Genomic DNA, 24,934 nt, shown 5'->3' with positions numbered 1-24,934 from the left:
ATGGAGAAACGGACTCTTGAGGCTCCTCAAACCGCCTGACGTGCCGTCAAAACTCCTGACGTGCCAGAAATTTATCTGACTGTGCGACAGCTAAATCGGGAGGTCAGTCGGGCCCCTCGCACCGCACCGACCGGGCGGATGCAGTTTTAAGGGTTGAAATTGGGGTTAAACGTGATCTGTGTGCCAGGGCCTGAAGCTGTGAAAGCAAAGTTCAGTGGCGTTCTCTGGCCTGTGTTTCTTACACTCATGTACCATGGGTGATCCTGTCTGACAAAAAACTGCTTCACAACCACTCATCCTCATCGGCGCCCAACCAGTCAGCACCGCCAGCCCTTTTCTCTCTCCCTCGCTCTCCTCCGGCAGAATCCCGAGCAGTGAGAGACAGCTGATGTTATCGGCACTGCAGATTGCACAGCTCTGTTGCCGTGGGCTCGTCTCATGAATTCACAGTGTAGTGCGGAGATTTTCCTTTTTTTTTTTCTTTCTCTTCTCCCGCTGAAAGGCTCGTTTAGCACACAAAGGAAATTAGTGTAATCTGAAAAGGAATGGGAATGTGTCACGCAGTTGTTGTGTCCCTTTACCTCACCTAATGCCCATCGTAAAAAAAACAAACACGGCCCCTTTGTGTTAAACGTATAAAGGAGTAAGCTGTGTCGTAACCTCTTATCAGATGGTGGCCCCTGTCAGAAGCCGCTCGCAGCTGTCACTGACCTATTTATGATGTTGATGGGTTTGAGGTGAAAAGAGGCCTATTGTACGTGACGGCTGCCTTGTGTGTTCCTTGTGAATATGTTAGGATTTCCCTCCCGGCTGCACGGTGCTGATGTGTCCGTCTACTGGCACACGGAACGCCTCCGATGCAGGAAGGTATTAATAATAAAAGAGGATTGAAAGATTGAAGATGAGGCGATGTGCGCTCTCTGGGGCGGACGTCGGGGGTTTCTTCTCGCACACTCCCACCGCAAAAAGTGTTGCTGCGGAGCGGGTGCAGCCCTGGCCTGGTTAGAGATGCTTTGAACTAGCGTGAGAGAGAGAAGGGGGGAGTGAGAGAGAGAGATACAGTGCAAAGCAAGGCTGCAGAAATCCCCTCCCTCGCGCTTTAGGAGTGTTTGCAACGACATCCGCCGAATGCAAAGGTGAGAACATCAGAAAAACACCTTTGATTGTTGCTTCGCGCCGCAACCTGATGGCACTTATCGAGCTGCGCGACGCTTTGCCCTTTGATTTTCAGTCAGAGTTCCACTGTTTGAAAGAGGAGACGAAAAGTGGGCCGAGGTGGAAATGGAACAATTTGTGGTTTAACTGCCGCCGCTTGCCTTTCTCAAGTCGCACAGTTAGAGCCAAACCTGCAGCTTAACTATCTAACTTCCTCCCTCCCGCTGAGGTCTCTTACTTCAGTTGGAGTAAATCATTGACCTTTAAGCCTTTTACGCTTTACACACACGGGCGAGCACGTGGGTAAGGAAATTGCCACAGACTTCAATTCTCCGCATTCCAAGTGTGGCAGCTGCCTCCATACTGTACGTCTGCCAGTCAGGCCGGCGTGGAATTTTTGTGAAAAAAAAAAAAGATGAAAAGCCGACAGCAGATTTGGGCGCCGCCATCTAACGTGATTAAAATTCCATTGAAATCCTTTTTTTTTTGTCAGTGAGGAAGACGAATTGTAGCTTAGCCCATATTTGGAATTGCGAGGGAACAATAAGGTTTCTGCATTAGTTCCATGGGAGTATGACTTTGTTCCACCAATCTATGTGTGTGTGGAGTTGTGTGTGTGTGTGTGTGTCTCACAACGTAACCACTTTGAATGTAACCGCAAATATCAAAGGCTTACGGCATTTCTGCTGAAATAAACAAGTAATGTTTAAATAAATGATTCTCAGCTTGAGAATGATGGTTTGTCCTCCAATCACCCAGGCACCTCATCGATTATGGTCTCTTTGTCTCTTTTCTGGCAGAATGCAGCAGATCGGCCCCAGTCCCTCCTTCTGAGATGCACTTGACCACCAGGATGGGTCAGAGAAGGAAATTAGGTCGGTGAGGCAAACAAACAAGCTGTACACCGCCCCTAGAAGCCATCGTATCTCCACCATCTCAGGCGGCCATGCCCCGCCTACCCTCCTGAGTCTCCTCCCTGGCCCCTGCAACCTCCTGCAGTCAAATCACATTCACAGCACAGCAGCACCGCTCTCTGTCAAGTCAGCATGGCAACCCCGTTCCTGTGGAAGCTGTCATCCCAGAAGCTGGGCTTCTTCCTGGTCAGCTTTGGGTTCATCTGGGGCATGATGCTCTTACACTTCACCATCCAACAGAGAGCCAGCCACGAGAACAGCGCCGTGCTGCGGCAGCAAATCCTGGACCTCAGCAAGCGATACATCAAGGCCCTGGCTGAGGAGAACCAAAGTGTCATGGATGGGCCTTATGTGGGCACCATGACTGCTTATGGTGAGTAGTTCACTGTATTCCTGAAAAATAATTGCCCTAAAGTAACAGGACTAATAATTTTCTCTTTTGTAAGTTTCACTGCTACTGTTTCTGTGAAGCGTTTCCTAACAAGGTTACTTTGTCATACAAGCTTGCATTTGCTCTCTCTCGTCCTTTTTCTTATCACACATTTAGCAGTTCATAGCCCTTATTTTAGAGTGAGATTGGTCCCGTAGAGCCAGGATGTGGTGATAAATCTCTGGAACTGTCCCTCTTAGTGGTGTCCTGAAGGTCCTCCCATATTAGTTGAGGGGGGGAGGCAAAGGGAAGTTTTGGACATTGTTGAGAGCAAAGTAGAAGGAAGAGTCCAAGAATGAGAGAGGGAACAGGTGTTTGTTGTGGACTGGACCCAGGGGAAATGCGTTTGTAAATTGAAAGTATTTCCTAAATTCCTAAAAAAAAAGGAGAGTATTTTTTTGTTGTATTCAGTTTATTTGCTTCATCTTATTTTCTTTAACTTGGGTGGATCAGTTCCACTTGAATGCATCTAGAACAGGCAGACGTTGTCTCGGGCAGGTGAATGCTGATACTGCTACACTGGATCTTAATACTTTAATAGCATAGGTCCAGAAGAGCCATCAATAAGTTATTCATGCCATTAATAGACCCGTATGGCTCAATGTGAAGCTTCATTAGAAACCTGAGATTGGAATTGATTCTCCTCTAATGCCCAGAGAAACAACGGGATACAGTAAAGCTCTTGGAGATTCAATCAGCTCCCAGAGATCTTAAATAGGAGCCGCACTAATGAAAGAAACCAACGCAGACGTACGTGATCAGGTTTTCTCACTTCTCCAGCTGTTGATGACCAAAGATCACAGCGGGTCAGAGGAGCAACACAGGTGGACCGAGAGGAACCGCCACGTTCACCCGCTGTAATGTGAGCTCGCTAATTTTCAGGCGAAGTGGACTGTCCACTTTGCCTTGCTCCTTTAGATGACAGATTGATCGTTATGATGCTGTCGGAGCTGCAGTCTGCCAGCCGCTGTCTGATATCACGGTGGAATCCATTTGATGTGCTTGATTAGTGAGTGAGGCAGCAGAATCCTCGGCGCTTCCTGCGTTCTTCTCTCTCTCTCTCTTTCTCGGTCGATGAGTTTGCTTGGTACGGTTGTAACAAGTTTAAGGCGAAGTTGGGCATTCTACTTTGCAACACATAAATGACCCATTAAACCTTAATGCATGTGGATTAAACAGTCTATCTCACCAGAGCCCATTTTGTTACACTGTTGGGACGAAGCCTCATTGGTCTGGGCTCATTGGAAGAATCATACTTTGGTGAAAAGTGTGACATCAAGTGCTTTGTGTTGCATCTTTGGCTTTGTTCAGTGCCATGGCCTGTTTATACCATAAATGGTTTTGGACTCAGTATGTTATTGCATTAAAAAGCCCCAATCAAATTTACGGCAGGCCTGTGCGTTCTTCTGATGATGTCATGCCAGTCCTCCTGTGGGCCTGTGTTCTCAGGGATCTGCATGTGTTTGTCATCAGCTTAGTATTTGTCTTTTGTTCAGATGAAAGATGCAGGCTACTTACACAGCTTTGTATTCTTTAACAGATTTATTAAAGCTTGTAATCTTAAGCCTTTGGCGGTTATGGAATGTTAACACTTGACTCCCTCACATTTACCTGCAGTGCTCCTCATAAAGCTGGAAGTGGGCCCTAAAGTGCTCTTAATGCTGCCATGACTGAACCACATCGCCCCCCCCGCTCTCTCTCTCTTTCTCTCTCTGCGACAGAGCAGCCCAGGCTGAGCTCCTACCCAGCCGTCTGTATCACCCAGCGGGCTTTGGGGGCCATCCTTTCAGTGTCGCTTGTGAACACTAGAAACATATCGCCACCTCCTACTTGTCCAGAGGCGTGCTGTCACGGCCTTCTTCCCGATAGTCTTACACTGTGAAACGGAGCCGTGCTCGTTTCACCCAGGCTGTCACCCTGTTCTGCTGCAGGGCCAATGTCAGAGTTCTTGAGAATCCCGTAGCCCACGGCCTGGATGTGGTGTGAGCTTATGTTGCTTCTCTAATAATGCCTGGGACAGGATGGAGAACAGTGTTGGGCTGTCTCCAGGCTCAGTTTGGTCTTACCTCACAGATGACACTAAACAGTGGGGATCACTGAAGCTTGTAAGGTCTTAATGAAAAATCCAATTTCATTGTGCATCCATATTATTATTTTATATGACAATGTAGTTAAATGCTGCAGCAGAGCAGCGTGTTTACTGCTTCAGGTTCTGTTTTTTAATTATGTTACCACGTGAAGTAGCACTGAGACAGAGGCAGAAATCCGTCCCCAGGCACGCTATTACTCATCTGGTTACCTGGCAGCATTTAGAAGAGTACAACAAGACAAGTTTAAGCATTATGCACAACAATTTACCTCTCACTCACACTGGCTGCTGGCAGTGTGTGAGAGCCGCATTCTTACAAACCGCAAGAATGAAGAAATGGCAAAAAGCCTCAAAAGTCTCAGATATTCTATCAAAATGTTAATCTGAAATTCATGCGACCTTCCGATGTGACGGCTCATTCATGACGTCAGCTCAGCAGTTTATTGCATCATCCTGATTCTGGAGTTGGTAAGAAAAATCAGGGTTAAACTTTCCTCTCCTATTTTTTTCAAATTACGTTTACCCCAGTAACTTGGCAAGGCTGCTGCTCCAAAGCGTTCCAGTTGATTTCTTCCCGGTCTCACGGCGCTGCTCTCTCTCCGTGCATCTGCCCCGCTTTTCCCCAGCACCGGAGCGTCTGTCCAAAATCAGACAAACGCTCTGGCATTCCTCCTCACGCGACTAAGGCTCTGCCACGGCTCGTTGTGCCCGCCGCCAATCTCCGTGACGCGATGAAGACTGGCGTGTCAAATGCATCACGGTGTGGGAAAATGTGGCGCTGGCATGTGACAGACGAGCTGCAATTATCATCATCTCAGAAAGCCACGTTGATCATTTATAAGGGCAGGAGGGAAATCTGTATCGGGGTCAGAATACAGGAAAGACAATCCCAGGATGTCCCAGGGTAGTGGCTCAGTGGGTAGTGCTTCCGCTTGGGAACCGGAGGGTCGCCGGTTCGAGCCCCTGCCGAGGTGCCCCTGAGCAAGGCACTGAACCCTCAATTTCTCCCCCCTCTGCGAAGGGTGGTCATGTAATGTAAGTCGCTTTGGATAAAAGCGTCTGCCAAATGATTGTAATGTAACGTCCTTCTGTAAATGTTATCTTGGGTGCTCCGACACCACGAGAGCCAAAGTAAAGATGTGGTGCCTGAATATCAACAGTGCGAGGGTGTTGTTTGGATCGTCCTTCCTGTTACGGTTCAGGTTCTGTCCCCACCCCCTCTCCCTTTCTACCATTAGCTCTGTCCTATGCAGAGAAATACTTATGGAGACAGTACGCCCACAGAAATGCAAAGACTCATATTGAGCAGCAAGGTCACAGGCAAAGACACCACGGCTCCTGTTTTACATCGAAATGAGCCCACTGCCTGAAATCCAACATCTTATGGCAGAAGTGAGCTGAAGGGTCCCAGCGTCTCCTTTTTCTGACAAAAACCCCAGCAAAAGCGTCCCAGACTAACAGGCTGAAGCATCAATTACACGCACATATCGATTGAAACGATGAGCCTGATGTTAAGGGGAAGCTTTGCATTGTTCAGAAACCAACCAACCGTCTGTTTAACTGTGAGATGGGGGAAGTTATTTGGTGGCGTAATGTGTAACCGCAATGTCTGATTTGCAGACTTGAAGAAGACTCTGGCAGTGCTGCTGGATAATATCATGCTGAGGTTGGGCAAACTGGAGTCGAAGGTGGAGAACATCTACAACGGCACGGGAGGCAACCTGACCAACGGCACCAGCACCGCCGCCCCCAGCGCCACCAACGCAGAGAAGGTCAACGTGGCCGGTAAGTCACGTTCTCATTCAGTTGAATAAGCAACACCGTATTGATCGCTGGTATTGGATGAGCCGAAGCGACCCCGGTTCCTTATTTTGTCTCACAGCCCCCCCCACAGTGAATAACTAACCTCAGCCATTAAACTAACTCAACTCCTCTGCTATTGCACAGCGCACACACAGTGCTTTATAGGCCCAGACCGCATGCCTGGACATAATTCAAATCAGGCTCCCCAGTTCACGCTGCATAACTCTTTTATTAGTTTTCATTGATTTCCCTGCCAGCTATCGAATGATGAATTCCGCCCTGTTGGAGAGAAGGAGGTGTTTTTTTTTTTCCCGGGGTCCCTGGGACTTCCTCTTACTTGTTTGCGCAGCATTAAGCAGCAGGGACGGGAAGTCGGCGCTCTGAAGCAATACGCACACAATCGGATTAGGGTTGATTGGGTTACACAAACCCACGCTTCTAATGGATATAGTGCAAAGTGACAGGTGCGTCTAGTCGGAGTCGAATTGCTGGAAGTCGTATGAGCCGAATCGATGGGAATGAGACAGAAGGTATAGAAATGCAAAAGTCACTCGATTGGTACGGAGGTCTAAGACGTTTTGCAATGTGTGAAATTCTCACTTCCTTTCTTCTCTGCAGGCGTTGTTAAGCAAGAGAAAAACCACCTGGGCCACATCCTTTTGAATGTTCCGCTGCAGCAATCAGAGGCTACACCTAATTTCATCAGAATGACTTTAAATACTCATTCAGTCTAGTTTTACTTTTACTTTCATTATAATGGTGCTGTTTGGTCACTTATTGTAGCATAAATGTTTGGTTTGAGATAAAGGAAAGAGACTATAATGACTTTATAAAGATCTATAGTCCAATATATAAGGTTATATGTAATTGTTTTGGTTTTGTATTAAAACTAGAACCGACAGATTGACTTTGTTTTTGAATGCGTGGTGATAAATAGGTGATGCCTGGTGAGCCTCAGTCGTATCGCTGTAAAGCCCTAAGAGGCAGTAACTTCATACGCTCCTATCCAGGCACTTCTGGGTCGAGTTTCGGTGTTTTAGAGCGATGTTACCTGAACCCGTGACACATGTCTATGGACCTGCTTGTCTTGTTCACTTAAAAGTTCCAGCGGAGCCCCCAGAGAGACAACACGGGGCTGTGAATGCAGGTCAAGCTCACAAAGTGGCACCCTGATCTCTGTTGACAATGGACTAAAGGCTCCAAGCGCCCAGGAGTCTTCACGGGCGCGCGTCTCCCGTAGTGGTGTGGGTGGCAGGCAGCTCTGTTGCCAACTCTGCCGGTGCTCCTCCCTGGCTTTAAAGCAATTACAAAGATACAAATCAGGACAGCGAAAAGGGGACGGCGCCTGGCGTGCAGAAGGGGTTTGATATCAAGATCAGACTGCACCGAGCAGACTGCAGCGTTTCCTCCTCCACGTCTAAATTCTCTCAGCCAACGAATGAAGAATGTCAGGGGCCAAAGCTGCGTCATTTTACTGCAGATGATTCCTAGAACGTATTCTGACCTCAGAGTGAGATCTTATTCACCGACTGACAATACAGCCGCTGCGAAAATCTGTTTATACCACCAAAGGCAATTTTGGGAACATCAATTTTTCATTCGCTCGTTCATATTCTAGGGCCTTTAAAGTAAATGACTGAAGCGAGTGAATACTGATTGATTTAGGCGGGGCTGACATCCTTTGACATCATCAAACAGAGACTATATGTGACAATACTGTGCCCAGATTGTCCACACTGCAGTTTTTAGAACGCGTTATTAAAGCTAAGACAATAAGATGTTTGCACTTTTGAGCGATGAAACACAGCGTTTTAGTTTTTTTTTCTTCTTATGTTTTATTAAAACGTGCACAGCGTGTTGTTAATTTGTCTGTTTGGTTTTCCCCCCCGGGCTAGCGTTGTGGAAACCCTTAAATATGGAAAAGGTTATTGCGAAAGAAAACATTAATAAGCCTGTGAGATGCTGCGGGACACTTCTCCGGGGTCTCTAATGATTTGCTTATCGTGGAAGCAGAAATCTCTATTTATTACAAACAGAGTGCAGTATAAACATACATGAGTCATCCTAACAACTCTGCGTTTGTTTCCAATAAACTATTCAACGTTGCGTTTGTCTCCCTGTGACCTGGAATCCAGATCCAAAACAGGGCCCAACCTCACATTCCTGTCACATTAATAAGCGCCTTTACAAACGCGACGCGATCAATAGATAGGATGGTAGGAAAGCGGACTCGTGTCTTTAATTCCAAACTGCTTTGCCAGCCAGCTATCAAGAGTCCTTTCACTATCAGCAGCTATGAAGTCTGAGCTCACCTTGAGGTCCACCAGAGCCTTCAGTTGGAAGTTCTAATCAACTGCAAATCCACTGCACCTTTGTGATTAGTATTCCATGAAATAATATCATCCGTATACTGAGGGAAACGTTGGGAAATGGGCCTATTAGTTGGTTCTAGCGATTTTTTGCTTTAAGCAGGCAGGCTGACTAAGTGGCATTTTATTTACAGCTACAGCCTGAGGTCATGGGTAATTTTGGAGAGGCTTTACACACACACACACACACACACACACACACACAGGGGCTACCATGTGCCTCTGCCATCCTGTAGTGGAGCGTTTGGAGTGTTATGTCCCTTGTTAATCTGCACTATAATTGTAGCCGGTGAGAGCGCACACGTCTCTCTCACTCTCTTTGTCTCCGCTTCCCCATTACGTGCTGATGATCAAATCAAAATCGCTGGTCCTGCTCAATAGCGGCTGGTGCTGCTGGGTTTATAAAACTGATGTCCATTATTGCACAACTGTAGAGACTCGCACAGTAAAGCCAGCAAGCTTTCATACTGATCCGTTTAAACCCTGCTCCACACATTTATACCAGATGAAAGCCGGACTGTCTGGTGCTAGAATGTTCCCTGGCTTGTGCTTTTGTCAAGGGCAGCCAGTTGCAGGGCTATATAGCTGTGACACCCGTGTTCTCACTCACTTAGACCTGATGTTCCCAGTGAGACAGGGTGGGTGGTTGTGTGTGCTTGAGTGTGTGTGAGATCCTGCCTACATGCTGGTCTGGGCTCTGCTGTTGTTGTGCGTAAGAGATTAAACCTTGGTATTTCTCTTCTTTTACGGTTATGTCCGTAAAGGCTCCATAACCCTAGTTTACAGGCTGAACTGTCGTATGACATGAGCAGTATAGCAGCTAAAGCAAACAGAACATTTCCCACCACCAATTAACCCTACAACAAAATGGCAGCTGTGTATGTTTTGTGGAACTCTGCATCTTCTTCCCCTTTTCCACCGTACACCTGCCAAGTTGTCGACAGAGTTGCAGAGTCGACAACCTGCTCCGCTCTCTATGCCGTCCACGCAGGTATCGCTCAGCCATTAGGGCCGGTGTCCTCTTTCATTTAGTCAGGAGCCAGAGGCGCAGAAAAGTCCCTCACAGGATCAAAACAAGTCAATCTGTCCTCGGTTTGCTTCGTCGCAGGAGGCAGATGGGACTCGGTCCAGCAGCGGGCCAGGGCGCCTTGTCTCGCTGACACGGCTAATCAAGCCACCCAGCAGCGTTTCATCTGTAGCCTGGCCCATGGAAATGTAATGTCTTTCTGTTCTACACACTCATAGAGGGACACACACACACACACACACACACACACACACACACCCTCCAACAAGAAGTTGAAACAGAATGAACAGCTTTGTTGGTGCTGGAGAGATTTCACTGGATCTCTCTCTCTGTCTCTCTTTCTCTCTCTGTCTCTGTCTCTCTCTCTCTCTCTCTCTCTCTCTCTCTCTCTCTCTCTCTCGCTCTCTCTCTCTCTATCTCTGTTTCTCTCTCTCTGTTTCTCTCTCTCTCTCTGTCTCTCTCTCTCTCTCTCTCTCTCTCTCTCTCTCTTTCTCTTTCTCGTTATATTTCACCTCCCTTTGTAAGTGTTTTGCTATCGATGTCCGTCCAATCCTCACCCACGCTTCCAGCAAATGTTTGGCTGATGTGTGTGCATCCTTTCTCTCCGAACCCATCCTTTGTGCGGTGGACAGAGACTCGCTCACGGCTAACCGCTGTTTTTTCAGCCGCAGCTACCGATCTGCTTGCAGGTCAACTTCTAGCATTCACAGCGAAAGACGAGAACCAAGCCCACGGTCTCCACGCAAAAAGTCGATGTAGAAGTGCAGGGATGCCGTTGGTGGTTGCTTGTTCTCCGTTTACTTGATAATGTCATCGTCTGACCCCTGTCATCGTAAGAGCCTGCGTGACCATTGTCGTATGCGATGATACGTGATCCAGTTCACCTTCTGGAAATAGGACAATCACTCCAACCGCCGCCTGACCACCACAGCTAATGGAGAAACGTCCTTGCTCTTTACATTGTGCACACAGTCACCGTTCAGCGGTCATTTTAATACTGAATCATCTTCTCCGCCTCTTGTATTTTGAGCCTTTGATCTCCATTATGTTGTGAAAGGCTTGTTTACTTCCTCGGCATGCTGAAGATCAATACTAATTATGTATACGCACAACACACACTCAATAGCCCTAAGATGGTGATGCTTTCCTCTCCCACATACATTCTATAACACTTACATGAATCCTGTTAGTCATCATCCCTCAGTAAACTGGAAAATGGAAAAGAGAATAGAAATCCTGAGTGCTGTGGCTGTGATGGAACTGGATTCCTCCTGTTTTAGTTTAGTTTAGGCCCCAGAACCCCAAAAGTCTGAAGTCCTGGGCCAGGGTGTTTAAAAATCCCCAGAAATGCTGGACCACTCCAACATGGGGCGCAATCCAACTCATCTCATAGCACAGCTGTGTACAAACAGCGAGGAACAGCAGAGCCATTTTGTCTTCTCTTAGCGTCCTGCCTGCTCCGCGTCGTTGTACCGACGTCTTCCAAGCATTCGCCTTGGCGGAGCGGCTCGGGCCGGCGCACCAGGCTTCGGCCCGACTCCAGCACTCTTGGAAGTGGAAAGGAGAAAACTTTTGAAAGTCTTCCCAAACCCCACTAAGAATGTTGGCATGGGAACGCTACTCCATCCAACAACATAAACACACAACAGTAGACGGAACGGGCAAAACAGAGGTTGGCAGCGGGCCCCGCGTGTTTTCCTGAGCCAGCCATGACACGTCGAGGAGAGGGCATCAGTTCATCTAGACCTTATTTTTCCAGCCAGCAATCAAACGCGGTTTCATTTCTCAGATTTATGCGCTGCTGTTGCCGCCGTGATAGGAGGAGTATAATAGCCCATGGAGTGATTAAGTGCTCTGCTGCACACTCGAACACCGAGACTGCTGCATGATTAATCACATTTAATGTCTCCACACAAAAGAAGCAAATTCTATCGATCTATTTTTACAGGTGGCGCAACCCAGCCCAGCTCGAAAATCACACAAAACACTTTCTTTAGGGGTAACAACGCTCTAATGTCTGACATTTACATGCAGTGTATTGAAGTTGTTTTTTTGTTGTATTTTTAATCATTTCATTGCACCAAATTTGTATTTTCACATAACTCTTCATCCGTAGCGTCGCTCACTGAGAGGGGACTTAAGATTTGCTTTTTTGCTAACCAGCTGTGCATCCAATTTGCATCATTCAAATCAGAATTGACATACACACGCATTCACACACACACTCATTATGCAGCCTATAATCCGACTGCCGCTCCATCAGTGAATTCCGGCCCCCTGGTGGACACGTAAATGTCAGCGCCTGTACCCAGTTGAGCGTCTCAGCACGACACCCGCACACTTTGGTTTTAGGGGAGCTAGAAACTGCAACTGAGACAATCGTTTGGTTTCGCATCGTACGGCTCGGCAGTTCGCTAGCTGCACGCGCCGAACATTGTTTTGTCACGCTGCAAAGCCCGTGAACGAAAGCAGCAGTGGCACGCCAACAGGAAATGCAAATTTCTGGTGGCTGGTAATGTTTCCCTGATGGAAGCGCGGTTTGTTGTTTTACAGTTTTTCTTCATTTTCACTAAAAGTTCTCCCCAGACACAACACACCCCTCCATCCGCCCACCCATCCACAAGTGTCCCACCGCCGAAACCTCACGGCTCTGTGCCATTTGTTCACATCAACAGCAGAACATTAGTCATGACTGTGCAATGAGGAGAGCTTCATCAAGGCTTTCTCTCCGTGCCAAAACCCCCAGCTTGTCTTTAAATCGCCCCCTGGGTTGTCGTCGCAGAGAGCCGTGGCACCGATCCGATTTCTTAAAACACACACACACACACACACACACACACACACACACACACACACACACACACACACACACACACACACACACAGATGGATTGATCACAGCCTTTCCTCTCTATCAGAATCCGATAACGGGCTGCAGTGTCGGGTTACGCAAGGACAGTTTGGATGCGGTTTCTGCCTCATTGTGGAGCGGAGAAGGTGTGAGACGTGTGCTTTCACTCTTGAAAGCCCCACCACCTCCCACCCCCACCCCACTCTAGTCTGCATTACCCAGCTACGTTTCTGCAGGTCTGCTGGTTTCCAACGTCTTGTTTTCGGTACTTGATCCGACTTTCGGGTGAAATGAGAATAGTCAGTGAGATAGAACACTATCACGGAGCTCAACATGAGGGGTTTCAGACTTTGCTTATTATAGTTTGTAACATTTGCTGATTGGGGTATTTGAATGACGTCCCCTGAGTCCAGCTCTTGTCCCAAAACGTCCCCACTTTGCGTCCTGTCCCCTTTAGAATGACGCCAGTTTCCTTTCTTGGGCTATTTCCATTCCTGTTCTCTTAGATGAAGTCTTTCTGCATCCTTAAAAAGGCTCCGGGAAGAAAAGCTCCTCAATAACAACTGAGAAATTCCGTCTATTCTCTCTCTCTCTCTCTCTCTCTCTCTCTCTCTCGCTCTCTCTCTCTCTCTCTCTCTCTCTCTCTCTCTCTCTCTCTCTCTCTCTCTCTCTCTCTCTCTCTCTCTCTCTCTCTCTCTCTGTCCCCCTCCCTCCCTCCCCAGCTGTTGGTGTTTTGTGGTGAAGAACACACCGTCCATTAGCCAGCCCACCTTATATCCAACTAATGTTCTGCCGCTTGAGATGTACACAAACACATACTCACTCTCTCTCTCTCTCTCTCTCTATCTGTCTCTCTGCGTCTCTCACACACACACCCACACCCGCCCACACACACATGCACAGTGATGGCTTTGATTTTCCTCGCAGAGTGCATCCAAAAGCCTAATTTCCCCCGTATAGTTAGTTGGTGGATGAAAGGACCTTTCACCATTAAGTCACTTTATTTCCTTCCAACCAGGTTGTCATTAAGCTGATGAGCTGTGTGTTCTAAGGTAATGTGATGCAAATGCAGTCGGCCGACGCCACGCGTGTTTGTTATTGCACCGACCAAACCACCGTGACTTTCAGCGAGACTGGGAATGAGAGGAACAGAGAGGAGAGAGAGAGGGGAGAGAGGAGAGAGGAGAGAGAGAGGAGAGAGAGAGAGGGGAGGGAGAGGAGAGAGAAGGGAGAGAGGAGAGAGAGAGAGAGGGGAGAGAGAGAGTAACATAAACCAGATGGAGTCAATCCGATTTTGGATTTGTCAAATGTCAAATTACCTCATGGACTTGGACAAAACACACAGAGAGGAAAGGGGAAAATGTGTGTGTGTGTGTGTAGTATAGCTTATTGTTCAGCTGTGCTATTTAAGGGCTATCAGATGGCCAACACTGCGTGCTAGGAACAGGCGTACGGTGACCTCAGCACCGTGAGGCACTCGGTCGTCTTACACAAGTCTGAATGATCTCATCTGTTTTCTACCTCTGCTTTTGGTTCTCTCCCTTTGCTTTCTACTCTGTTATTTCTGCCCTGATACTGTGTCGGCCCTTCTTTTACATCTTTCAACACTGTGCTGCAGTGTTGTGGTGTTGTTGTCAGCAATTTGAAGTTATGACGTGGGCCTTTGTTTTCTTGTTAAAGCTCTTTTGTAGAAGGGCTACATCAATCAGACACGACAGTATAAATATATTAATAATCAACTGTGCTGGTGTCTGCTCTGGCTGTCACTGGAGACCTACAGTAGGAACGCTTTGGCACAGGGCTTAGCACCTCACACCATTGCTGCGGCCTGTCACTCAAACCTGACGTCACCCCTTTCTGTCCCTCAGGCGTGACTGCCAGAGTACAGCTGACACAGTGTCATTATGCATGCCAGCGCGTCTCCCTCTGCCTTCTGTCCACACCGGGCTGCGTTAATGCGGCGTGACGCTGCAGCAGTCAGGGTTCACCTCCCGTGTCGCTCCACGCCACGTTTAAATGAATATAAATTGTAATAAAGGTCTCGTCCACGTCGTTGTTGTTCGCTTTTGTTTTGGTGGACGTGGACGATGAGAAATCGGTCCTCTTGGCAACAGCGCCACCTCTGCTGCGTTTGATTATGAGCGAAGCTATATTTAGACGCTCCTTGGCAACGGCTCCTTCTGCTTGATTAGAGCCGGGAGAAGATTCGCCTGGTGGCTCTGGCACTCGACGGCCGACCGGCTGAACGACAGAACAAATGACAGAGTGGCTGGCAGGCGTGTTTGTCGCTGGACCGACAGGGTGAGTGAGCTTATGAGGGATGAGATAACGACGTCTGCGCTCGAGCTTTTCCTTCTGTACAGGACAGACACTCGACCAAATAACAACTAACACGTCGGCGCTCTTTTTACGCACCACTCTCAGTAAATGGAGTTGTCAGTGTGATGCATGGAAATCAGGACACAGGAAAAGCAAAAACAAGCCAGTTGGGGTTTGTTTGTACGCATTGCACACACACATATGGGGCTCGGCGGGAGGTATGGAGAGCTTCAATCCTGCCCTGGTTGCTGCTCTGAAGCTTCCTGGTCTTCTGTGCTCCTTGTCCCCAGCTGACTGAGCACCCAGGAAATGATCCATCTGTTCTGTGGCCGCAAACTTTGGAGTTTGGAACTGATCGGAAAATAAGAACAGATTAGAAATGAAGCTTCATGGTCACTTCCCTTTTATCAGTCATGCACAAGGCCGGTGCAAAGGCCTTAAAACTAATAAGAGGTTGTAAAGAAATCGGCTTAGCATAATTTCTCAGGTACGCCTGGGGCACAGCGCTGCTCCCATAACGGCTGCAGTTTGGAGCGTTCCTCACCTTTTGCCGTGTTTGTTCAAATCGCAGCTATTTGCTGTTTCGTAAAACCACACCGGGCTAAACCTCCACTAGGATCTGAAGTGGATTCAATGTCCCACCCTGGTTCAAAGCAGTGGGAGAGAACCGACGCCTTCTTCTACCCCACACATTTCCAAACCTCCAGCCAAATATTGAGAGAGTGCGATAAGAAGTATAGCAGCCTTTGTTGTGTGTAGACGTGGCAATTCACAACAGATATTACTCGTTACACCTACACAAGACGAGTAGACCTGGGCTGATCGCTTTCTGTCTAATGTGTGACGTTGGTAGAAAGATTTTCAAGCGAGACAGCAGCAGAAGAAGAAGAGGAGGAAGAAGGAAAGGAAAGACTTTGCTGCAGGTCCGAATCGCTCGTGGTTCAGAAATTCGAAAGCTTCTCCTCCTCCCAGGCCGTCCCCCGTCACCCCCGACCCTTTGCTCGCCCCTGACCCAAACGCACACCTTCATCGCCTCCCACCATCCCAAAGCCCCTACGCTGGAACTCATTTCCTCCTCTTGCTGTTTGTCTCCAGGCTTTTATCTTTCCCCAGCGCAGCCTGCCCTCCTGCATTATTTATCTCCAGGCTATAAAGGTCAGCGGCGATGACGTTAATGCCTCTGAATTGGGATATCAAGAGGTGATTATATGGCCCCATACAATATGTTAATCCTACGGCGGCTTTGTCCTCCTGGAACATACAGGAGAGAGATATCTGCCTTTCCCTCCCACACTCCTACTCACTGACTTTATACCACAGCAGAGTTATTTTTAAAAATCCATACCCGTTACGAGATCCTTAAAGAGATTCTCGTCAAAATCCTCCGCCGCCTGTGTAAACTGTGAAACCGTGACACGGCGGCGGCGGTGTAAAGAAACAGAATCAGTTCCACCGACATGCGCCAGCGTTGCAAACAAACGCTCGGGAAGTGTCTGCCATCAGATTCCACCGCCGCTGCAGCTGCGAAGGCGGCGGTGCGAACATTCCCTCGCCGTCTCAGCACCCGCGGAGTCAACTTGGCTCTAAGAAAAATATGTTATCTGCCTTCACGTGAACCATCGTTGAGGAAAATCATTCTGTACTTCCTTTGGTCTTTCACTTCAGGCACTAAAGGTATTCAGTCAGGAGCTGATACAGAAGGTTATGGGTCCTTTACGGCGTCCTACAGCTCAACTTAAGTGTCCTTCAGGGAGATTCTTAATCCCTACCAGCTTCAAACACTTTGATGTATCACAGAGCATGAAGGGAAGTGGATTTATTTAAACAAAATGACAATGTTGCGTCTCTAACCTGCTGTATAAGCTCATATTCTACTAAATCTTCAATACTTCTTGGTGCATCGTCTCAGCTCTTTGTGGTTTCCCGTCGTCATGGAGCTCAGATTAGAGATGGATACAGTTGGCCGACGACCGTCCGGCCCTCCAGCTGTCGTCCCCCCCCCAGATTTACAGTGAATATGCAGCTGGCCTGAAGTCCTGGCAGCTCCGCAGCCCCGCCTGTAGAAGAATGTGGACATATTGTCACATCAATAATGTCAGCCATGGGTGTTAGAAGATTCAATTTAAGGTTTACTACTTCCCACATTTGGCGCTTAGTAGAGCCAAACTAAAATGTAAAAAGGAAAGTGACTCTGAGAACTGGACCGGGCCTGATATTGGCACACTCACACACACACACACACACACACACACACACAGACACACACACACACTCAGAGCACCGCACCGGTCTTACCACTGTGTCACCTTGTTGGAACACCAGGTCACTACTGTCTCCTGTCCTACCTCCCCTCCCCTCTCCTCCCCTCTCCTGTCCCGTCCCTTCCCATCTCTCCTGTTTCCAGGGGATCAGAAACATCGACAGCTCATCTCCTCGTTTTAATATTCAACCATTTAATCTTGTTTTAACTTTGAAATTAGCCGTCGTTTCCATAGTCACTGCTGTCACTGGAAACGCAGTGAAAATCCCTTTACTGTGACAAAAACCCCTTAAGACCCCGGCCCCGACTGCGATATCCTATTATCAACGAGTGTAATTCAATCAAAAATAAGATATAATAATGTAAAATAATAAGAATAACCTCCCCCCATTGTTCTGCTACTGTTTGTCTTATCTCTATAATTTCTATCCGGTCCATAACGTTATTAATTGGATCCCGGTTATTACAGCAGTGAAGGTTTCTGCGCAGCGTCTGACCTGAATTCGTCGGCGATGCCTTTGCCGCGATAAGAGTCATTATAGTCAATTAGGAAAGCTTGATTAACCGAAACTCTGAGCGCTAATTATTCAACGACGCGACCGAGAAAACTGCTTGGCGAAGCGGCGGGGTTTTGGATGGAGCAGCGAACAGCGCAGCTGTACTGGCTGCAGCGCCGACCAGCTCGCTTCCATCTGGTTTGGATTATTGTTTTTCACACACAAAGAGCAGCTTGTAGTGAGCAGTCACGCACGTTTGTCCCATTCTGCTCGTGATGGCACTCCGATTGCTTACAGTCGTTTCTCACTCACACATCCAACTCAACCTTTTCCCCCGTTTGCCCCCATGATGAAGTCATGGGAAGAGTTGTAACACTGCTGCGGTCTATCCAAACTTTTTCTTGCCGGGCGACTTGGAAAGCACTGATAACATTTGTTGGAAGCCTGTCGTCGCTCCCTGTAGGCATTTTTAGAGGTCATGGGTTTTTTTTAAGCGGACGTTACAACATTCCTCTGCCACCCACAGAAAGATGGATCTCATTAACACTCTGTTTTGGTGTTGTCAAATGTGTACTAACGGGTGTGTCGGTGTGTGTGAGTGTGTGTGTGTGCGTGGCTGCTCAAATATGCAACTCCTGTGTGACGCTGACACAAGCTGTGCAAGCCGCAAACACTGAAAGACTCCCATGTCGACTCAGTTGACCTTATTGAGTTCTCACTCTCTCTCTCTCTCTCTATCCCCCTCTCCCTCCCTCTCCCTCTCTCTCTCTCCAGACCTCCTAAACGGAGCCCAGGAGAAGTGTGAGCTGCCGCCTCTGGATGGATATCCTCACTGCGAGGGCAAGCTGAAGGTGAATCACATGTTGACACAAAGCTAAGCCTACCCCCCTTTTCTCACTCCCTTGACTTCAGCCTCCCCTCTTCATCGAGGTTGAACAAGAGGGTTTGGAACCAAAAGAAATTCAGAGGGAGAAAACATCACTGCACCGTGCACACTGAGCGCATACAGATCACCACTTAAACCTTTGAACCACGGCATCAGGAATACACTTTTATGCTCTGTTGATGTGAAGTGGAACACAATATTTCAGAACCGCAGGTGCTGGCAACAGATTTGAGAGCCCAGCAGGGTTTCCACTGCCCTGCAATCTGCAAATGTTACAAATTGAAAACTGGGTAATGGAAGCACTCCCTGAAGTCTTTGAGTCGGGGTCATATGTACATTGACTGCATATCATGATTCATTGCTGCATGTTGACCTCTGATCTTTATATTGCGGGATGAGAAAACCGCCCATTTGCTTTTGAGCTGCCACACACTCGACGGACGCAAACGCAAGCAGTATTTCAAATCATTGTCTCTTTATATTCGGTGTGTGTTTGTTTTGGTCTCGGTGGAGCTGATAGGGGCACTATCACACACACCATCTGTTCAATCCTCCGATGATACTGTCGGCGTGTCCAGCCCGGGTGCCAGGCGATGCCAAAGCCTTCGCTCCACAGACAGCCCACTATCACACACACACACACACACACACACACACACACAGACACACTGAGCTCTTATTTCACCTGTATTTGCATGTTTTTTCAGGAGAGAAACAGGATCCGTCCCTGGCTTCTGGCTGTGGGTTATATTCAACACAACTCCTCACGGTTTCCTGGTCGGCCCCCTTCTTGTCACTGTGCCCGTAATCCACAGTGTCTCTCCCTAATCATCACACAGCCCGGCCTTTGTAACATCTGACATCTCCATTTTCTCCCTTTTATGGACTTTTCAGCTTGTCATTTAAACAGAAATAGGACTTAATTCATTTGACATGCCTTCACCCGCCAATCCTCTCTGATGGGCGGCCCCTCGGCTCCGCCTCCCTATGGAAAGCTATGAACTTGTTTATTTTAATACGTCGTCAGTGTCGTATTTCATTGGGCGTATTCAAAGGAAAAAGACAAAGACACTAAAGTCTGCCTGCGGTGAATCGTCTCAGAGGAGCTTTGACACCTGTTTATCTCATTACACACAAACTCCCTCAGGTGAAGACACTGATATCCCATCTTTTATCCTTTACACAACCTGAAGTTATTCAACCGACGGCTGGCTAAGCGTGCCTGCATTTAGTCAGCAGTATCCTTTTCACATTCCTCTACTGTATTTCCCATATTTACACACTAGACTATACTGTAGCTCCAGAACGACCTCGCTGTCATCCCTTTGGACTCTTGAGCTGAAGAAGAAATCGTTTCTCATTTATTTCCCGCCCCAGAAGTGCGCCGGGCTTCGTAGCAGTGACCTTTAAGCACAGTCCTGCCTCCAAGCAGTAAGAGAGAGAGTCCAGAATATGCCGGGCGATGCTGTGAACTCCTCTCTAAGCAGCTTCTGTTCTGCGGCTTCTTCAAATGGGAAACTGTCTCCTCTGTCAGCTTCACAACCTGCGCACAAAACGCCACCGTCCACCTGACGCCCTCCGCATTCAAACAAAGAGCTGCATTGTTGGGATGAAAATGTTTTCCAAAGCGTCGGTTAGTGAGTCCCAAAGGGGAATATGTGGAGGTATCCAGTGTGTGTTTGTGTGTGTTTGAGTCATGAGTTAATGTTGCCTTCTCCTCCTCCTCTTCCTCCTCAGTGGATGAAGGAGATGTGGCGCTCAGACTCCTGCTACGGCAAGTACGGTGTGGATGGATCCACGTGCTCGTTCTTCATCTACCTAAGCGAGGTGAGTGTACAGCATGCGTGTGTGTGTGTGCTAATACAATAAACGGTATTGTTCGCTCATCGTAATAATCTAAATAATTGTAAGTGCCTTCTGCCTGCAGCTACACAAAGACAGAAGCTGCTGTTATTGTTTTGTCGTATTAATTTAGCTCTTTAATTAAGTATTTGTACAAATGTTAAGAATGTGTTGCAAGTGGAGAGTGTGTGTGTCTTGAGAGGCTTTTTCTAGTGTGAGGAGAATAAAACTGGGGAAACTGCAATAGCCTAATTTATAGATGAAGTGAAGATCAACTTCAGTGTAAAATATTAGCGTTCATCTTCAAAAGATGAACCATAATGGGAACATTCCCATTTTACTGCTCCTCCTGGAGTTATTTAGCTCCTCTTCTAGTCCTTCTTATCTGCAGTGACTCACTGTCAGTGTAACAGGAGCAAAGCAAAAACTGCAATTCATACATCACCAACTCGGCAGAGCAGGCAGCCCTCGGTGAGAAATACAAGGTTCAGTGCCGAGCAGCCTGACAAGATCCCTGTAACCCGAGAGCGATCACATACGGATGAATAGCTAAAAATAAGAGCAAAGAAAAGGTGTAGGGGGCTTTCATTTTTAATGAGAGCAAATTACAGCCAGCCTGACAAGGAAGATATGAGAGGAAGAGAGAAAGAGGAAATAGATGTTGGTGGGGAGGGAGGGGTGAAAGGCGAGGAGCTTTTTGAAGATGTGGAGTGACTCTGCAGTCCTGCCTCTGTATCTAAACAAGCCAGAGCGGCAGAGGCCAGCTCGTCCATTATTGAAGCGCACTAACGTAGGACCACTCACGTTTCTTCACGGGACACTTTGACACCTTTAATTTTACATGATCTCTCTTTGGCAGACGACCCCACATGGCCAAAAGTCTTAAAAAACTTTGAATCAGACTATATGAATATAATTAAGATTGCGGAAAGACATGCGCTTTATACCTGATGAGACCTGGAAAATCAAACGTTACCACCCTGTAGCAAAGTGTTGCAGCAACGCGTATTGGATTTCATACAACAGTGAAATGAATCATAAATTCAGTTTGCTCTGGAGAAACCGGCTTCCAAACAGGTTTTACAGACTACACACAACGTCCTTTCCAGGGAAACGCATCATTTAAATGAGACTTCCATCCCGTAAGAGGGGGAGAGAGAGAGAGAGAGAGAGAGAGAGAGAGAGAGAGATCACAGCTGAGATCACAGCTGAGATCACAGCTGTCAATTTTCATATTTCTTGTTTAGTTATGGATCTCTCTTCATACATTGCAAAAATGTCAAAAGGAATTTTGGTCATTTGTTCAGAGTGAAGTCAGAATGCAGAAACATTTGGAATGGAAACATTCCTTTGTTTTTTTCCGGTGTTTAAGCGAAGGAACTTTAATTCACAGCTTTCGCGCTGTCAGAGTGGGTGACCTGTGTTTAGACACTTTCTGTCCCGAACAAGTTGTGGTTTACGAAATCGTCTCCCTTCAGTATCCGTGCAGAAGTGTGGTTTTGTAAACTCTAAAGACCGTATCGTAAAGAGTGTGTGATGTCAGCACTGAGTGAGACTGAATGAATTCTTAACATAGGTGTTTTTTGCAGTTCTCCCTCCTCGTCTGTCATGAATATTGTATTTGAACCCCAAAAGCGTAGCAGAGAACTAAGAGGGAACCCAGAGGCTGAGGCCTGACACCGAGCAGCAGAGCTTCCCTCTGTGGGCTCAGTTCAGATACGTTCAATGCTACTGTGAGCTTTAGCCAGGACCTCTTCTATTGACAAAGCAGATGGAAACACACATAATATTATTACAACAATAAGGAGTGAAAACAGATGGATAGACTCTTTTTGTCTCTCTCTCTCTCTGTCTCTCTGTCTTTTTCACTCTCTTTCTCTCTCTGTCTCTGTCTCTTTCTCACTCTCTCTGTCTCTTTCTCACTCTCTCTGTCTCTTTCTCACTCTCTCTGTCTCTTTCTCACTCTCTCTTTTTTCTCTCTCTGTCTCTCACTAACTCTCTTTGCCTCTCACTCTCACTCTCTCTTTCTTACTCTGTCTCTTTCTCACTCTCTCTTTCTCTCTCTCTCTCACTCTCTCTTTCTCACTCTGTCTCTTTCTCACTCACTCTCTCTCTGTCTCTTTCTCACTCTCTCCGTCTCTCACTCACTCTCTCCGTCTCTCACGCTCACTCTCTTTCTCACTTTGTCTCTTTCTCACTATATCTCTGTCTCTCTCTCCATCTCTCACTCTCTCTCTCTCTCTAGTACCAGCATAACAATCCTCAGCCTCCACTCAGTAGTCACGTGATCTCACAGTCGCCATGGTAATATGCATGTATTTCCATTTAGAAACGTCTCATCTGTCTCATCTGTTAAGAGTAGCCCTCGCACACATACACCCACACACACACACACACACACACTCTATATACTCATGCTCATGCTCATATACACACCTTTTGCCATGTATAATTCATACTCATCCACCATCGCGTTAACCTTGCTGAGCGGCAAACCGCAGAGGGCAACATATCATGATTGATGTGTGCTATTTGAGGTCAGGGTGGTGTGTGTGCGTACGTGTGTGTGCAGGGTAAATGCTGTTTTGAAAAAGAGGATAAACATCCGTCCTTCATTCCTGGCATTTTGCTGACTTAAGCCTTCGCTAAGATAGCAGAACACACGCAAAGCCACTTTTCATCATTCGTACATGCAAGGACGTCTGTGGACACGAGGACACGAAGCAGCAGAGGAGGGACGCTTCATTTACATCACCCTCTCAGTGTTATGACAGAGAGGTGTGTCAGTGTCACACAGACGCAGGCAAGCTGTGCCCACAAACAACAGCGTGGCATATGTTTGACACCGACACAGTTTTCCCACGAACAGTGTTTGTGTGCGTGTGTGTGTGTTTCCCAGCTTCGGTTTTACAATGTGGGCAGTCGTAACGCTGACGTATTTTTCTATTGAGGTTTGTGGCGCTAACGAGGCCTCGCGCTTAACCACAGCTATTGGCATTAGTTGATTTTGCGGTGTGTGTGTGTGTGTGTGTGTGTGTGTGTGTGTGTGTGTGTGTGTGTGTGTGTGTGTGTGTGTGTGTGTGTGTGTGTGTGTGTGTGTGTGTGTGTGTGTGTGTGTGTGTGTGTGTGTGTGTGTGTGTTCAAAGTCTTAAAGCGATACGCCAAAGTCACGTGTTGGTGTTTTTGGGTGTGTTGGGATAGGTGGAGAACTGGTGTCCACGCCTGCCCTGGAGGACAAAGTCTCTGCATGAAGAGATGGACAGGAGGAGACAGGTGAGAATGTCGGCCCCAGACCTTGTGGTAAGAATCTTCCTGTTCTGCACCAACATCCTTTGTAATGTCACCATATTTATACACTACAGCAGGAAATGACACGACAAACTCCAACTCCACGAATACACCTGGTGCCAGGCGCGTTCTTATACACTGTTTATTCTAGTTGTCAGGAAAGATAGTCCCCGAAGAAAATTGATTTTTACGAGGCGTCGTCGTCATGGGAGCAGAGCAAAGTTGGAGGGGTTGTTTCCGACAGGTATATATAATCCTATACTAAAAACATGGCAGCGAAGGAGCAGGCGGCCTGAGACTCTGCGTGACTCCATGGCACAAGAGATTCCCTCAATTCTCATAGACCAAAGCTGGAAGTGACGGGACCGGGGGACATATCTGGAATAATGATCTCCCGGCCCTGCAAGCTCGGCATCTCACTACAATCCCTCTCAGGATGCTTCCCTCGGCCTGCGGGCCTGCGGGCAGTCCACAGTAGCATCGCATTAAAACACACACACACACACACACACAACCCGCCCGCCCGCCCTCCCTCCCTCCCTGTGCCGGTGAAGGATCAATATTAAGCACTCTTCATCCCCTCTCTGGATGCATCAACCGCGCTGAGCCCTCAGTGGTGCTGAGATGCCGTTTGATAAGGCTTTCCAGATTTTAATTCAGGCCAAGATTTTAATAGGTTCAGTCTGAGGAAGTGATTTCCTGTCGCAATGAGGGATGCTAATGCCACGGAGCTGCCTTGTTTCAGGCACCTTAGCAGCTGCTAATGGCGGCGCGGCTTCTCCTCTGCTCTTTGTCTTCCCGGGCTGCGTTCCCTCACCTCCTCTCCCTTATTTTTTTTTTGCTGATCTTCTCACCGAGTATGCAGGTCCTTGAAAAGTCTTTGTTAAGTTTAAGGTGGTATCAGCAAGAGCGCCGTAACTCCCGCGGGGCTGTCACCGTTAATGGACTGTAATCAATTACTCCATTAAAACAGATGAATCTATTCAAAATGCTTGTCATGGATTCTAGAGCCATACTCCATATATACGCCAGCACGGTTGGCCTGGCGACGCTCCATCAAGTCAGCCTGCCGACATTAAACCGCTCAGAAGATTCATTACTTTACATTTGGTTTAAACTAATGTATAATCTCAACTCCTCCATATCAAATTGGATGAATTGTGAATTATTGATAGATTTATTTTCAGTTGGGATTGAGGAGGAT

General features: G+C 47.5%; 1 protein-coding gene across 2 annotated transcripts in view; it reads left to right on the top strand.

Moving 5' to 3' along the window:
• mgat5 (alpha-1,6-mannosylglycoprotein 6-beta-N-acetylglucosaminyltransferase) overlaps positions 1-24,934 on the top strand; it is a 53,917-nt gene that overhangs the window by 6,496 nt on the left and 22,487 nt on the right. The window contains exons 2-6 of one of the 2 annotated variants that reach the window (XM_076152402.1): positions 1,956-2,442; positions 6,209-6,373; positions 18,489-18,565; positions 20,338-20,427; positions 23,644-23,715. In XM_076152402.1, coding sequence (XP_076008517.1) covers positions 2,202-2,442; positions 6,209-6,373; positions 18,489-18,565; positions 20,338-20,427; positions 23,644-23,715 — 645 coding nt within the window. In that variant the 5' untranslated portion in view covers positions 1,956-2,201. Of the gene's footprint in view, positions 1-1,955; positions 2,443-6,208; positions 6,374-18,488; positions 18,566-20,337; positions 20,428-23,643; positions 23,743-24,934 lie in introns of both variants that reach the window. The other variant, XM_076152401.1, reaches the window with a different exon arrangement.

The sequence above is a fragment of the Genypterus blacodes genome, unplaced genomic scaffold, assembly GCF_046128005.1.
Source record: "Genypterus blacodes isolate CSIRO-AG114 ecotype Tasmania unplaced genomic scaffold, CSIRO-AGI_Gbla_v1 ptg000056l_1, whole genome shotgun sequence".
NCBI classification, from domain to species: domain Eukaryota; kingdom Metazoa; phylum Chordata; class Actinopteri; order Ophidiiformes; family Ophidiidae; genus Genypterus; species Genypterus blacodes.
This window is presented reverse-complemented; position numbering and strand designations above follow the sequence as displayed.